The sequence below is a fragment of the Typha latifolia genome, chromosome 1 (genome assembly GCF_019914945.1).
Source record: "Typha latifolia isolate L0001 chromosome 1, TyphaL0001v2, whole genome shotgun sequence".
NCBI classification, from domain to species: Eukaryota; Viridiplantae; Streptophyta; class Magnoliopsida; order Poales; family Typhaceae; genus Typha; species Typha latifolia.
Window position 1 is genome coordinate 23954911 of NC_133086.1, and position 16603 is coordinate 23971513.

A 16603-nucleotide genomic window follows, 5' to 3' on the forward strand; every position below is an offset into this window, starting at 1 on the left:
ATTGTATCTATATAAATAACATTTATTTTAAAAAATATACATATAATCACAATACTATTATAGATATATATTTTTTAATTTTTATAATTATTTATATATTATTTAAATATTTTTAAAAAATCAGGGTGAACCACAGGTTAAATATTTTTATCTTTTATATTATCTAAAACTATTGTCCCATGTATTTAGTAATACGCATAAACTTATATACGAGAAAGTCGACCAACTGCGGGGACATTTTATGTGCTCGAGATTAAGTTATAATAATCGAGAGTAATTACGTATGATTGTTTCCAACCAATGATATATGGATTAATGCGGAGGCAAGCACCAAGTTATGTGATGTCTGCTGATGTGGACTACTACTGTCTACAACGTCTTCGCCTCTTCGGTTATCCTTATCCGTCCGCAGAGCTACACATAAACATTACCCCTAATTGTGATAAGGAAATCTTTTATATGATTAACTAAGCTAGACACCAGTTTTTTGGATAATATTAATTGGGGTTAGGCTTAAACACAACCGTTCTTATCGGATCCGATTCAATACACACCGGAGGATTTGGTGATCCGATGATCATATTAGCTCCATATTTGAAAGGATTTCTCCATAATCATTTTACTAATAATTACCGATTAAAGCTAACCTCTGGATATGCAATATATGTATATATATATATTCTCCAGTGGAACGATAGTAATAAGACGGCAGTAACAAAAGATATAGTGATGTTCCTAGTTGGCAGGACGACGGGAATTGTAATAAAAAGAGACGATCCCATAAAAGGGGGTTTTTAGTTTTTTTCCCCTTGTGTAATTATTAATAATAATTATAAAAGAAGTGTTAATTATATTGCCACTAATCATCGAATCCAACGGCCGAGGACCCCCCAAGGGAATCTAATTCGCTGTCCGTCGATACATAATAATAGGCTGCGGAATCCTTTGGCACGTTTCCGTATGTTTAGCAAACCGCCATATAAAAGTTCTCTACCACTTCTACTTTGCCCTTTTACCGATCTTTCTTCTTTCTTCTCTCTTTGTTAATCTCCTCCTCCTCCTCCTCCTCCTCCTCCTCTCCTCATCCTTCCGGCGACCTCTATAAGATAGCTGGTTTACGGAGTTGATTCGTGGCCTCCGATTCCATTCTAAAGGTGAGGTAACAATGCTGAGAGAGACCCATTTCTTTGTTTCTGGAACCATATCCCTTGGTTTCTGAGAGACTTGGCTTTTGGGCTCTGCTCTGTTTTATAGGTAGCTTCGGGTTTCTCGACACCTGGACGAGCTGGCGATCGAGAATCACCAAAATATTGGCTTTGTGCGAAGTAACCAGAAGAAAGTTATGGTACAGGTTCCATCTTGCGCCTTGTTCTTGGTGTTCTTGTGCTTTTATTAGGAACTGAGTTTTGATTGGGGGATTTGTTGTAGGTGGGTCCGATGATTCGGATGGGAGAGGATGACACGGGTCCGCCATGGCTGAGACCACTTCTGAGGACTAGTTTCTTCGTTCCCTGCCAAGTCCATGGCGATTCCAACAAGAGTGAATGCAATATGTACTGCTTGGATTGCAGGGGGAATGCCCTCTGCTCCTATTGCCTCACTGACCACAAGGATCACCATGTTGTTCAGGTGATCAATCTTGTTCCATTCTTCTTCTTTGTTTTTCTTTTCTCTCTCTCTCTTTTATATAAACTAAAACAAGTAAGAGTGAGATTAATTGATGGGGTCTCTTTTTATTGCTCGTTTGATTTGATTTTAAAATTTGCTTATTATCCCCAGATTAGGAGATCTTCGTATCACAATGTGATCAGGGTGTCAGAAGTGTCGAAATTTATAGACATATCCTGCGTGCAGACGTACATTATCAACAGCGCCAAGATAGTTTTCCTGAACGAGAGGCCACAGCCGAGGCCAGGGAAAGGGGTCACCAATACTTGTGAAATCTGCGGCCGAAGCCTCCTCGATTCCTTCCGCTTCTGCTCCCTTGGATGCAAGGTCGCTTCTTCGTCTTCTACTCTCAACGACTAATTAAATTAATCACTGGCCGGCTTTAGAAAATTAAGATCACTTTTCCGCCCCCGGCCTCTAATTTGGACAAGAAATTCCATTCTGCCTTTCTTTCTGAATACGAATCCTCTGCCTAGTAATATATAGTAGTTATCTGTGTCGATCCTTTATTTGATTTAGATTGATCATTAACCAAATTAAAATGCTCTTCTATTTTCCTTAGCTGGGAGGCATGCAGCAAGACCCGGAGCTAACCTTCACGCTGCGCGCGAGACCCAACAGGGAATGGCTTGTCGGATCGGAGTCTGACGAACCCTCGACGCCCAGAAAGATCCGAAGGACGTCGGCCTTCAACCATTCCGTCGAAGTCCCCCGAGCACCATCGGAGTTCAACAGTGCTGGCGGGGGCATTTCTCCGGGGACCCCTCCTATAATAAGCTATCGGACGTCAAGAAGAAAGGGTATACCCCACCGAGCTCCTCCATTCTAAGAGGAAGAAAAGAAAATTATCATCATATCAAAAAAAAAAAAAAAAGGGCTAGCTCTGTATACAGAGAGAGAATGATAAATATGGAAAGATACCCACCCACCATATCGGATAAAAGGCAGTGGAGAAAGGATAGATAGATAGATTGATAGATATATAGATAGATAGATAAATAGATAGATACATAGGAGAAATGGATGGAAGGAAAGAAATCCTAGCTTTTTCTCTTCCTTTTTATGTGCATATATAAATTAGAATGGGAGTGCGATTCATGCATGAATTGGGCTAAAGCTTGCCTTTTAACCCTCTACTTATATATGTATGTATGTATATTCTTTTAGTACAATCATTATTAGTCTTAGCAGTAGGTGCTCTGTACAGTAAAGTTGGGGTATGTATAAATCTTATTAATATTTAGTGGTTGTTATATATAGCTGTGTGCATTAATGTAGCATATCTCTACCTTTGTTTCTGTGTCCTGCAGCTATTTAATTTGTATTAGTATTAGTTCTCTCTCTTTCTCTCTTTGTTTATTGTTATTTTTTCAATTTTGTTTGTGCTATGTGGTTACATAGTGATGGATGGATCGGTTATTCAGTTTGGGTTGCCTTGGATTTGGCTTGGGCTCGTATAGAAATTAGATAATGGAAGCTACAGTTGGGTTAGAAGGGAGGAGACGAAAGGAAAAGCGGCCATCAACATTCAACCGTCAAGCATCACATCGCGCAGTGACTTGGTTGACACGCCACAAGTCCAAGCTCCAAGCCCAACGATGGAGACCGCCCCCATCTTGAGTTGCTCCTTCTCCTTCTCTTACTCGATCTCTAGCTTAGCTACTTATGATCTTATCTCTCTTCTATTCTTTCTGTTTAACTGGTGTACATGAGAGAGCCGTGAGGAATCCCGAGAGCTGTGAAAGGCCCTTCTTTTCTTTCCTGTCCCTTTCCAACTTATATATATTTTATGCTAGCTGTTGTAATGCCTATATATTTAAGCCAAATCTTTGCCCTGCACCGTATAAAGTACACCGGCATATATACATGTCAAAAGGCGTGGCCTCCGAATTTTCCAGCCAACAAGTCATGGGCTGCTGAGATGGAACCCGATTATATTATTGCTAATCTTGATTAGGATGGGGAGATTAAAAATGGAAAGAGGGTTGATTGGGAAGAAATTAGATCAAAGTAACGCCCCGTTCGACGGAGACTTATCTTTCCGTTTCCATTAATTTAATAACAACCGGAGGGGGTCGCTCTCAGTTTGTCAGGTCGCGACACGTGGATGTCGACATACTAGGTCCATGTTATCCTTAAAAATCTTTCTACGCGTTTATAGTGGATAAGTGCCATCGTTTTATTCTTCTTCCAAGTTTAAACTAGATGCTTGATGATCTTCTCCTCTTGCAACTACGCACCAACCAACGACGGGCCAATCTATATATATCCCACCGCACCGGGTGGGTTAGGTGTTGATCTAACGGCCTGTTTTTATGAATGAAAAGTACACCACGCGCTCTGGGTCGTCGTCCTACGTGTGAAGTAGAACGTCTCTTAATTAATCGCATCGCATTTTGTTTTCTTTTTTTTTTTTTCACTCAAGGAAGGAATTGGAGGAATGAAGGAGAACAAATCCAACGTTTGTATGTACTTGAATTGGGCCGAGTGTTGAATTTGAATTAGCGGCCCAAGAAGAGTAGGTTGGGCCGGGTCCAAATGTTTTTTTCTTTAAAATTCATCCTAATTATATTATATATGGCTTCAACTCGAACCGATCGATGAGGTGCCTGCCGCCGACTGCCGCCTGCCGCCTGCCGCTCGGTAGTGTTGGATATTTGTAAATAATCTCAATGGAATTAAGGCGGCGTCTCACGTGTCTATGACATGATCCGGATAGCGGAGACAACAAGTATGACGCAGTATTTTGCACGTGTCATCAGAGTTGGTCGGCATGTGGGGGTATCTTGTCAGAGCTTCAAATTGCGTGCAGGCAATTGATTGATTAATGGAAGCTGCGTTGTTACAGGATCAGATCGCCTTGGTTTGGACCGCTCCTCGACTTTTCGCTCTTGTCCGAATCTGGATTACCACGTACACCTGTCCTGTCCTTAATTCACCCATCCATCTATTTCTTCTGCTATATTTTATATATATCTCAATATTGTAACGCCGTTCCTTTATAATATATATATATATATATATATATATTCCACCTAAGCACGTACAGTGTTCTCTGTCTATTTCTCAATAACAGGGAGAGAGAGCCGATCAGATTTTACGTGGACGGAGAAAGAGTCGTTCTTTTAAATGGAAGGGAAGTGGGTCAAAGAAAATGTTCATGATTAGTGCAGAGAGATTGATAAAACTTGAGAGTAATATAAATTAATGTCGACATAAGAGATAAGATCGATCTAGTAAACAATTTTAATTAAACAGTAAGCGGGAGAGAGAGAGAAAGAGAGTTATGATAGAGCCATGTTTTCAGCATGGAAAGTGGAAACCCGAATCTTAAAGGTCCCTTAATGAAAAGCCACTTTCCCTAGTAGCGAAGTTAGTAGATTAATTAACTCACCCCAATTAATATATAACTAGCTTGTCCGATGTGCCTATTCGTATTTGTGTCCGTCCCCACGGAAAAGGGCAATTTACATGCATATGTAACGCGCGTACACGTCTGTGGGAATTAATTCACAGAGCATAAATCCATGAGCTGCGAGTTTAGCTTAGTAATGCCGGCTAATTTTGACCAACCACACAACTTGGACTGTAGACCAAGCAGTGACCCAGGAGCGAGGCTATCTATGTTCGTGTACCATCAACTGCACTGCTCGACTTGATTATTTGTCAAGGAGTACTGGAAGCAAGAGATTAGTACTAGCTAGTGGTAAAACGAGAATTCCATCAAATTAATAATGGCTATAATAACTAGTAAAGCTATAATAATTGTAGACAAATATCTATCAGACTTAGTGAGATATTTACAAATATCTATTATAACTCTCTTCTCCTCGAACCACAATTCACTTTGTCCCTTTCCTCAATCACCATCTACAAAAAAAAACAGGTTCCTCTAGAATCTGTATGCATGGAGCAAGTGGATGAAGTGATTGCCTGTTATTTGGAGCTTGCTTAATAATTAAAGTAAGCATCAAGTGCAATTAATGTTATTCTAATTATATAATGTTACACTAGTTTTAATAGATTTTGGATTTTGGATTTTTTTTTGTTTTTGTTGTTATTTCCGAAGGAGTGGACAAGCAACGAATATTTGTAGGTAATGCTTTTAGTATTGCAGTCAAAGCTATCTATTGTACTTCCAACTTTATGTGGTTGATATAAATCGACCCAATCGGATCAAAATGGTAGAAAGGCTTTTCTTCGGTACCAAGAGTCAGAAGTGTTAAACCAACTGTCACAACTGTTGTCGTAGGTTAGGCTAGATTATTTTGACTAGTCTATTAAATATTAGTGGATCCAGTTGCAAACACGAACATATTCATTCTAATAGATAAAGAATAGATTATCAAATGCATATTTAGTTATGACACCCAAAAAGAAAAAGGTGATCAATTTTATGTTTAATCGGTGAAAAAACAAAATTGCCACTGTAGGGCGTGACTTTGATCACAAATTTCTATGCCATTATTAATGGTAATGGAACTACGATTAAGATGGGTGGAGGAAATTAAATGAAGGGAAGACTAATATAAAGTAACGCCGTGCGGTGGTGGAGTTATTTAATTATCTTTCCGTCGCTTTGGTTAACAGTAAATATCATTCTCGATCTCCACTCAAATCTCACGAGATATTGATGTCCCATTCTATCTATTCTAGAATTTTATAGTGGATAATCGCATCTTTATTCTTCTAATTACTTATTATTATTATTATTATTATTGGTAGCAATGAAACGACAAGTCGTCCCAAAGTTGTAATTGGAATTGTGGAGCCAATAGTTAGGCTTTGATGTCTCTATCTTTTTATACCCGAATTTATTGTTTAAAACGAACTCCTATAGTCCCCCCCCTCTCTCTCTCTCTCTCTCTCTCTAATATATATATATATATATATATATAAATGTCATGCATGCATGTTTTGCCTTGGAGAATTCTAAGATGTAATAAGTGCCTACTTTTCATTGCCAATAGGAAAGTAACTTCTTGGTTGAAGTAAATAGTGATATTAACATCCATCTTGTACCAACGAGCACGGTTAGAATTATAACATCATACGCACCAGAGATCAAGGGCAACTTTTCTAATTTGTAAACGAGAGTGAGTCCATTATAACGGCTGTTTAAGAAAAGAGTTGCAGCAAATATTATGTAGGTAATGGAGAGTGAATGGACTCTCTCTCGTACTTGTGTGGATTGTCAAACTTACAATGTATTCTAATGGAGTGTGAATGGACTCTCTCTTCTCCTTCTCCATGGACTGCCTCTAGTTTTCGTAGAATTTGGCAGTAGGTTATCTACCCCTCTCTTAGAGAGGTTTATTTTTTTTCATTCGCCGCCAACAAAATCTCCACCTGTCCTTCTACTGGTTGGAGGGGAGAGCTTTTCTCCCTTCTATAACGCTTCTCCTCATATACGTATCCTAGTTTCTTCTCCCTCTCTCACCGATTTCCTCTACCTAGCTATGTTTTCTCTCTATTAGTTGATTCCTCCTTGCCGCAGAGCCCATTTTTGCATGTATTTGACGTCGTCTTCCAGGGTGATTGCATGGTTATTGTAGGTTCTGTAATTAATTAATTAGATGGGAACACTTCAAGAGCAAACTTTTCTTACTCCTTTTATAATTCTTGACATAAAAGCTTCCAACTTAATTTTCTCGAGGACGCAATTGTACATATATGACAGTCAACAACAGTTCCTCTGTACGACCAAATTACCCCTTCTCCGTCAGCCGTGACCCAAATTAACTAACCATGCATTCTCTCTCCACTTCTTCCATCCCCCGAGAAACGGCCCGCCGTATATAGTTAGTGACGAATTGGCCTTCGTCACACTACGATCGAGCTATCTATCTACTCGTATCATGACCAAATCTATAAATATATATAGTCTATCTGCAGATCCCCATGCGAAGGAATTGCATATAACTCAACTCTTTTATTATTACTTTCTCCATCGATCATATGGGCACTTGCTTATCATCCTCTCCTTCCTCTATTACCACTACCACAACCACTACAACCAATAATGTTTCTTTACTTCACTCGGCTACCGCAAAAGTTATCGCCATGGATGGGTCCCTAAAGGAGTACTCTGAGCCAGTCAAGGTGTACGAGGCTCTCGGCTTGAGCCGCCTTTGCTGCTTCCTCTGCAGCTCCGACGAGCTGCTCTACGACGCCCGCATCCCGGCATTGGCTTCTCAGGACTCACTCCACCTGGGTCAGTTGTACTTTATGCTCCCTCGATCCAAGCTCGACTACACGTTGACGGCGACCGACATGGCGGGGCTTGCGGTTAAGGCCAGCTCGGCGTTACCGGCGGTCACGCCTCCGGAGAAAAAGAGATCACGTAGCCAAAACCGGGCGATTAGAGTCATGCCGATTGCAGAGGTAGATGAAGGGAAATATCATGAGTTAAAGAAAATTACTACTTCTTCCTCTTCTTTACGAACTATATTAGTTGGTCGGTTTAGTAGATCGTCGATGTTGGGCACCATTGACGAAGCTGATGAATGAAGCAAGATCTGATCTTCTTCTTCTCTCTCTCTTTTAATTTTTTTTTTAATATATATATATATATATATTTTGTCTTCCTAATTTGTATTTGGATACAAAGTAGTTGTGTTGCATTTACAAGATTCGATCTGTTGGTAATGAAAGATACATGGGTGTGGGTTCGAATATCGCAGCATGCTCCACATTTTCCGTGCTCATTAGAATAGTCAAAGGATGAGTTAATAAAGAAGAAGTTTTGGGCTTCTCGTGCCCAACTGTGATACGGTTCGAGTACGATAATGCGATGCGAGTCAACATCTGGACCATACGTTAGCCTACCATTTAGGAAGAATCTTAAAAACACCCACTTAACTAGGAATACTTCTTAAACGTACCACTCAATGTACACTAAACGATACGGCTGCTTGTCCTTATGTGTGCTCTCTGCACGTGGTCAAAGAATAGCGTTGACCATTCATTAGATGCAAGAATACAGAATTTCTACATCCCACTAAAACCTTTCAAAATATCATTATTATCACTATATATATATTTTTTAAAATATAATAATTGTTACCGACATTTTTATATTATTCGAAAAAATTATTATTCGATCAGTTGAATTTTACTAATAACGATTATAACTAAACTTATATTAAAAAGAGATCAATTATTTAAAAACAATCTAATAGGACTAGATACCTTTTTTTGTTTGCTTCCCTTTATTATTTTATTTTCTTACATAGTTACTGTCGAAAGCTTTCAGAAATTTATAACTGCCATTACATTGTTAAAAATATTATATTTGCCACTAATCTTTGCACTCTTTCATAATTTTAATTATGAATAGTTTTTACGAAATATTATGCTAGTGTTAAAATGAAGATATATAAATGACTAATTTTTTTTATTCTTTTTGAAGTTTAAAGTTTAAAAATATTTGTCAAACGATTTTTGACTTGCATAGAAAAATGGATAACTTTTTAACTATCTTTAAATAATTATCCAAGGGTTAAAACAGTCTTTTTAATTTTAATTTAGATTAGTTAGATTTAATTAATTAAATGATATTTTTGAAAGAGTATAATGATTTCAGTAAAAACTATGATATTTTGAAGAATGCAATAATAATTATAATATGTAAAAGTCTCAAATAATAAAGGAAAAAATAAAAATAAAACTCCAATCTGGCCTTGGCCCAAATATTTAGGGTATGAGCCCAATCTTTTAGTTGGGCCTTATTACTCTCTCAAAAACGGGCTCGCTTATACCAATCAGGCCTTCCATTGCATGTCATGTAAGGATAGCTTCCATTAGTTGAAAAATATTTACACACACAATAGTTTCCTGGATTCCATCTCTCAAGATATATTTGACACTCGTCGAATTAGCCCAATCTTATGATTCTTCTCATTCTGACACTAATTACTAATTGGTCGCAGTGGGTATATGGTTAGGGAACTGATATTTACTAAGCAGTTTTCACTATATACATAGCAACTCAATTATATAATTTTTTTTTATAAAACTTTTCAATAACTCATCGGAGAAAAGAAGAAATCCCTTGACCCAAGCTATGGCTCAGAGGACAAATAAGATATCATGCATATATAATGCAACATTATCCTGTGTGTGTGTGTGTGTGTGCTCTAAATGGACTAGTAAACCATCTGGCTAGTTTGTAACCCGTGAAAATAATTGGAACCAGTGTGGTTAATTCTTGATGAACATATCTTATCCTAAAGTTGTGCTGTCCTCCACTATATATCTTCACCTCCAAATTAATCTTTATTTGCTTCCTCCTAATGCACATCACAAAAAGGTATACATCTCTTGCTAGGGAAAGAGGCACTATTAGCTAGCTTTCTTTTTTCCATGGGTGAGTTACTATTCCACCTTCTTGTGCTCGTACCTATCCGTTTAAATGGGACATGATATGATTGCCTTCCAGTAAATCACCTCAAAGGAGGAAACATTTCCTATAGAGGGAGGAGACGCATTAAGATAAGAAAAGAGATCATTCTTTCTTTCTTTCTCAAAAGTGATGGCAGATCATGAGATCCTTTGCAGTTTGTTTCCAAAGAGAAGTCCTTTCTCGCTGGGAAAGCAAAAGTATTGGGCCATAGATCGCGGACTACAAGGAATTAAATAGAGTATATATTATTAGTTTTATGAAGCTAGCTAGGTAAGGAGAAAGTGTTGTATTTTCTATAGATTAAAGAGTGGGTAGTAATTAATATATTCCTACCGCATCTTCTCTTACAGATAAGCAAGGATATAGAATTAACGTATTCTAACTAGTTAAGCTCTTTCTGGTACAAACTTTCAATTCTCTATTAGGTAACACTTTAGCTATTTCGTCCTTTAGATGATCTATCTATTTGCTTGCTGGAATTGAGCAACTAGCTAAACCAATACAGACATACTTAATTGGTAGTGCATTCGCTCAAAAAATAAATAAATAAAATGCATGATTGACGAAATTAGACAAAACATCGACGTTAAGAAGATAAGTATTACACTTACGCGTCTGATCAACGATCGTCATCGAAGCATCGATCAGAGAAGCAGACAAATTGAATACAAAATAGATACTCTTGCCAAATGTTAGAAAACAAATATGACAATCATACCATGTTTATGTTTATGGACCAGTACAAATTAACCACTCATCATTGATCGATCGATCGATCGCTTGCTAGAGAAAGATTCAAAGCAGTCAAAGGGCCAGAGATGATCCATCATTTTCCACGTGGATCGATGGTTGTCATGCACCCATCCCCCGCGACGTTAACCTAACAAGATTCACAGCATGGATGAGAAGGAAAGGGAGGAATTAATTGATGATGTGAAATTATCCAAAATATTCTATGGCCCCCCTAGCTAACATATGTACATGTTCTCCCTTGGAACTCTAATTTGGTTTTCAGTAGTATGGGAATTAAGCAGGACCACGTTGATGAGCTCCTTGGAGATCTTTGGAATCCTTTAATTACAACAAACAAGAAGACACATGCCAACTAAATCAAATCACTGAATTAATCCTCGTTCAGTGATACATTAGACGCCAGATTTCTAAATGAGAAGTAACAAATTAAGAATTTAATAACTTCGGCCGCCGAGCTCTATATGTTATCCAACTTAATTTTTGTGAATATATATCTCACTGCTGACCGCTAATATATACATATATATACACATAGTGGGTAGTTGATGATTAATTAATCAGCTGGGTTCTTGGACCACGACTTATAGTATATAGCTGTGTTATATAGTTAGGTGGGCTTTGGACCACGACGATGACAAGTAGAAGGTTTCCCTTCTCCCTACCTCCTTGTTTGGATGCACGAAGGAATGGGTGCAAAGCTAGCTTTTGACTAGAGGTTCGTCGCAGCATGCAGTATTGTACCTCTAAATAATAATGATGATGATAACAATAATAGGCACCTCATCTTCATCATTAATTGCCCATACATGCAGGATGCACATCCATCTCACTTCCATGCAACCTTTTTCCTCCTCTAAGTAAACTTTAGCCATATTAAGAAGTAAGAGTGGATCTGCCGGTTCATATTGAATGCAAGACATATATACAGGATTAAGAAGCCCGGCACATGCATGCATGTTATCCATCTTAAATATTGCAAATTAAAGCTGATTTAGACCCAATTTATCAGTGATTAATGCACACGCGTGTGTATGTATGTTTGTGTCCTACAGTGTATATATTACTAATGCATATTGGGAGTGAATTAAAAATAAAAGCACTCAGATGTAACATATATATCTCGACGTACGTCGAGCCAAGAAAGCCCACATTCGAATGGGGCCAGTAGCACCTCACGTGGACAGAATTATTGCAACCTCTCTACACTCCTCAATTGGGCCCACACTTAAGCCATCTCTCCTCTCCTGCTTAATTAGTGAGCTATTTAAACCTCATCTCATTCTCATATCCTCCACCTCTCCATAAATTAAGAAAAACAATTAGCTCCGGATCCGTCCTCTTACACATACAATTAAAAGTTTGAGAAGATGAGGATGATCGACTTGGGCGGCCAAAGAGGACCCCTCCAAATAATCGACACCCCCACCGCCGTCGACTGCACCAAGGACGTCCGCTTCCGCCGCTCTTTCCGCTCCTTAGTCGAATGCATGGTCCCTTACTGCCTCCTCTCCTCCTCCTCCTCTTCCTCCTCCTCCTCCTCCTGCGCCGACACAGACTCTTGTTCCTCTACCACCACCACCACCACTACCGTGAATAATACCACCACCACGGTCACTGGCACCTTCTTCGGATACCGCCGCGGCCGCGTCAGCTTCTGCTTCCACGACGACTCCCGCTCCTCCACGTCACCTCTCCTCCTCCTTGACTTCGCCGTCCCTACCGCATACCTCGCCAAGGAAATGAAACACGGCCTCCTCCGCATCGCGCTGGAGTGCGACCGCGCCACCGCACGCTCCTCCTCGTCCGCGTCGCTGTTCGCTGTTCCAGTCTGGTCCATGTACTGCAACGGCCGCAAGGTCGGGTACGCCGTACGCCGTCATATGACCGAAGTCGACGCGGCGGTGTTCAAGATGATGCGGTCGGTTTCCGCCGGAGCCGGAGTACTTCCCGGGACAGAGTCGAAGGCAGGGGATGGAAATCTCATGTACCTAAGGGCGAGCTTTGAGCGGGTTACCGGATCCGTGGATTCGGAGTCTTTTCATATGATCAATCCGGTTGGAAGCATTGGGCAACAGCAGTTGAGTATATTCCTCTTGAGGACGTAGATAGATAGATAGATAGATAGATAGATAGATGATGCTGAGTATACACATCAAGACTAGTTAGTGACTAGTGCTATGTGGTGTACTTCATATATCTTCCGCTGTGTCGATTACTGTATTAAGAATTTTGTTAATTAAGATAATGTTTTCCGGCCCTCAGATATTAATACATATAAGGTTGATGTTGCAAAGAACATCTACATCGAAGTTGGATTAATTAGAAAATAAATAAATAAATAAAAGGGACATTATTAAAGAACAAGACTAATGGATCTACCGTCGGCTCAAGTCGGCTATGCGCACGAGGGTTCGAGAGCAGATTGGCGCACGGCTACATGCATCTTTTAAACCTTTTATTTTATTTTAGAGATCTCTTAATCTTGGTACTAAGTCTATGTTAAAACAAAAAGAAAGCAGATGAATCTCACTAAACTTTGTCCCCGCCACGGGTCTGAGACGTCCTTTTTTTTAATTTAAAAAAAAAAATTAACCAACACCGACGAATGTGATAATTAAGAAAGCCAACAATTAATTTTAATTGCCGGCGAAAACCTATATATTTAACCCTAGGAAAATTACATGCATCAATGCTTTGCATTACATTATATGGCACTTGTTATTAGAGTTGCATAGATTAAAAAAAAAAATGAATAATTGGGTGTGAGAATAGTTAATTGCTCTTTCGGCTTGTTAGGGCCCTTCCTTAATTATTGAGGTGCATTATGAGCATCTCAACTTTTTGTACAAATTAAACTCTTCAACTTAACTTAAAGAGTGGGATGCCAAATACTCTTTTCAAGTGACATGACGCCGTTCGCAGGGGATTCCCCCCATATTTTAATAAGGCATGCTAAAAGTTGTGTTACTTTATTCCCAAACTTTCAAATTGATTACTATGGAGTATGGAGCCTGGTCCTGGTCCTGGAGCATGCATGCTTTCGGTTCTAAGTTCCGATGTGGATTCTCGATCCTTCATATTTCAGATATGTTGATTGTGGGTCACATGCTTCTTAAAATGTTTTATTATAGAGCACAGTAACACTAATTAGCCTAGAATTCAATATTTTCTATAATTTGTAACAAAAATACGTACTGCTACAAAGAGACGTAAGTCCATGGGAAGAGAGACTTACGGGATTGATATTTAATATATTAGCACTATACTCATTTAGCTCATTCTTCAAGAGAGAGACATCTACCAAACTTACGGTCTAAGAGAAAAGAAGAAGAAGAAGATCAGACATGGTTGCTAAAGTTTGTTCCTGGGAGAGACAGGAATGATGGTTAGCCTAACCATTGCCTGTTGGCCAAGATCCAATCTGATACAACAACATTGTGATTGGGCTGGACATCATGATTGAGTTCATGAGGCTGGGCTACCATCTTCAGACACATCAATCGCCTCCATATCTTCTATAGGTAATTAGGTGTACATGTGATTGATTTGATGCATTACCTAAGGAATAAAAATAAACCCTAAAAATAAAAAGCCCAAGAAGTGATCATTGTGTCCACTGAAACAATATAACTCAGGATCACGCATGCATGCCACGTGTCGTAAGATAATTTAATTACCACTGCTAATGTATGGAATCTGTTTCTCCTCCTCACTTCTCTTTCTTTTTTGTGGGCCCATGGATCCAGGCCCATCATATAAGAATCATTATATGGATCTGGCCCAACAAAGAACGCATCATGGGCTCAACCGAAGGCGAAAAGGCCTTTCTGGAAGGACCAAAAAAAACACGCAACCAAATTTAAAAGATAAAGTATATACGTATAAACTTTTGACTGGTAACACCTTTGACTCAGAAAGAGATGTCATATATAAACGTTAACGTATAAAAGATAACGAGATTAAAGTTTATGCTGCTGCTAGCTAACAAACAAATTATATGTATGTAGCCTTTAGGTAACACCGATCCATATTAATATAGCAAGCTGTATTGAGATGGTGAGCTATATATTAAGATCACGTTAGAATTGAGTGTTGAACTAATGGGATAACCACTTGATTCGTTAGGAGATTTTTTTCAAGGTTTTATATGTTCCCAATCTTATTCTACAACTTATTCGTCGACGCACGTACGTTTATGGTAATCTGGATCAAAATAAGGTAGTGGTCCCACCTGTAATTATTCCTTTTCTTATTTTTTTTAAAAAAAACAGTTAAATAGCAATGCAGACGTATCATTTCGTTATAAATGAAAGGTGATGAAATATTAACCAATTACGATTCGTCACCCACCCCCAAAATTTATATATGAGGAGGACATGATTGTTCCCGAAAAGCTATGCTTTTATCAATGGGACTTGGTCATTAAGTATAGTTGATAAGGAAATTAAGGGCGAAGTGGATTCGCTGCTACCTCGATCTAAATAATTTCCAAGTAGGAGTTAAGGCAATGGCTCCCTTTCTTAATTATTTATTTTGGCCCACATTGCTTTAGCTTTGCAGTCGGTCTACGAATTCTTTAACCACCGAGATTCTAAATTAAGCCTGGAACTCGAAGCTTCCTTCGTCGCCATGTTCACGTACCGAGGTGGCTTGGCTTCCATCTTTTTTCACAAAGAAACTTTAGACCACTAAAACGGAGGAGCATGCAAAAGGCCTAGGCAAGACAAACACAAACTTAATTATTAATTTAATTAATTGTATGATTACATGCCAATTGGCCACCTTTTATTGTGTTTGGTTAGCCGTTCCATCAATATCCCGATGGTCAATTGGGGACAATTTGGCATTCTACGTACGTACAAGAGAAAAACAAACAAACTCCTGCCCTATTAATATTATATATATGAGGTTTTACAATATGGTAAAAGGATCTTATTACAAAGTGTATGTAGGAGCCCCTGCGTGAGTAGTTGACATCTAATTAATTAACCTGAGATCCAGACATAAATCTCGTATGTCAAAATATATGATCACATGAATAATTCATGATGAATTAGAGAAGACAGGTAAAGAGAATGGACAAGCTTTGAAGGAGTGTCTTCTAGTGCCCGATGTGTCCGTTAACCTACGGCATTTTTCCTGCCATAAATTAAGCACGACCTACCCACTTTCTAATTAATGCCCACATATGTGAATATATATATATATATATATATATATATATATATATATATATATATAAATTACTCGGAACTAGTTTTACTGCTGCTGCTGTTGTTAAATGTATAAAATGTTAATAATTACTTTGATGCATGCTTACTGATCATCTCGCTGGGAGATTCTTGCATTGCATTGCATTGCATTGCTTGCTTTGGAAGGGAACAAAAAAAAGTTGATGGCATCTGTCTCTCGTACGCAGTTAAGTAACATAATGACACCTCACTTCTTCTAGGTACACTCCAAAGTGTTAGCCAATGTCCAGCTGGCAGCTTCACTTTTGCTCATCTCCCCCAAAAAAAGATGTTGCAATCCAAGGTCCAACTCCTTATTCTCATCACTTCTTGATGATGATCTTTTTCTTAAAAAAAACAAAAAATTCTTGACGATGATCTTAGTAACAAGGCATTAGATTATGGAGCTTTTTTTTTCATTAATTAATTGAGTCCATCTTTGGGTATAATAGAAAGTAATTAAGTGAGGATCTTGGTAATTACCTTACCCTGGCCATTAATTAACCCATTGCGAGGGAAAGTGGGGGAAGAGAAGCAATTTTAATCT

At 38.7% G+C, this 16603-nt stretch overlaps 3 protein-coding genes across 5 annotated transcripts; all 3 read left to right on the plus strand.

The window, feature by feature from the left end:
* Window positions 1-945: 945 nt before the first annotated feature.
* Window positions 946-2925, plus strand: LOC140780431 (protein RGF1 INDUCIBLE TRANSCRIPTION FACTOR 1-like). Of its 3 annotated transcripts, none has more exons than XM_073125988.1 (5): window positions 946-1159; window positions 1255-1345; window positions 1429-1629; window positions 1780-1995; window positions 2231-2925. In XM_073125988.1, exons 2-5 carry the CDS (start codon window positions 1343-1345, stop codon window positions 2495-2497), a joined length of 687 nt encoding a protein of 228 aa, XP_072982089.1. In that variant the 5' UTR covers window positions 946-1159; window positions 1255-1342; the 3' UTR covers window positions 2498-2925. The 3 variants fall into 3 exon arrangements, with proteins under 3 accessions (XP_072982089.1, XP_072982088.1, XP_072982087.1); XM_073125987.1 differs by having other exon boundaries at window positions 951-1154; XM_073125986.1 differs by having other exon boundaries at window positions 1015-1154; window positions 1255-1351.
* Window positions 2926-7731: 4806 nt separating this feature from the next.
* LOC140800438 (uncharacterized) lies at window positions 7732-8178 on the plus strand. The gene has a single exon (XM_073155274.1). The coding sequence runs from the start codon at window positions 7732-7734 to the stop codon at window positions 8176-8178; it is 447 nt and encodes a 148-aa protein (XP_073011375.1).
* Window positions 8179-12027: 3849 nt separating this feature from the next.
* LOC140795406 (protein MIZU-KUSSEI 1-like) lies at window positions 12028-13118 on the plus strand. Its single transcript, XM_073147948.1, has one exon. The coding sequence runs from the start codon at window positions 12193-12195 to the stop codon at window positions 12928-12930; it is 738 nt and encodes a 245-aa protein (XP_073004049.1). The 5' UTR covers window positions 12028-12192; the 3' UTR covers window positions 12931-13118.
* Window positions 13119-16603: the final 3485 nt, after the last annotated feature.

What these genes read in the sequence shown, in the direction of transcription:
- LOC140780431 (XM_073125986.1), top strand. An exon ending in AGGATCACCATGTTGTTCAG is followed by an intron (nt 1,630 to 1,779) that starts GTGATCAATCTT and finishes TATTATCCCCAG; the next exon opens with ATTAGGAGATCTTCGTATCA. An exon ending in TCTGCTCCCTTGGATGCAAG is followed by an intron (nt 1,996 to 2,230) that starts GTCGCTTCTTCG and finishes TATTTTCCTTAG; the next exon opens with CTGGGAGGCATGCAGCAAGA.
- LOC140800438 (XM_073155274.1), top strand. Translation starts at nt 7,732, where the DNA reads ATGGATGGGTCCCTAAAGGAGTACTCTGAGCCAGTCAAGGTGTACGAG.
- LOC140795406 (XM_073147948.1), top strand. Translation starts at nt 12,193, where the DNA reads ATGAGGATGATCGACTTGGGCGGCCAAAGAGGACCCCTCCAAATAATC.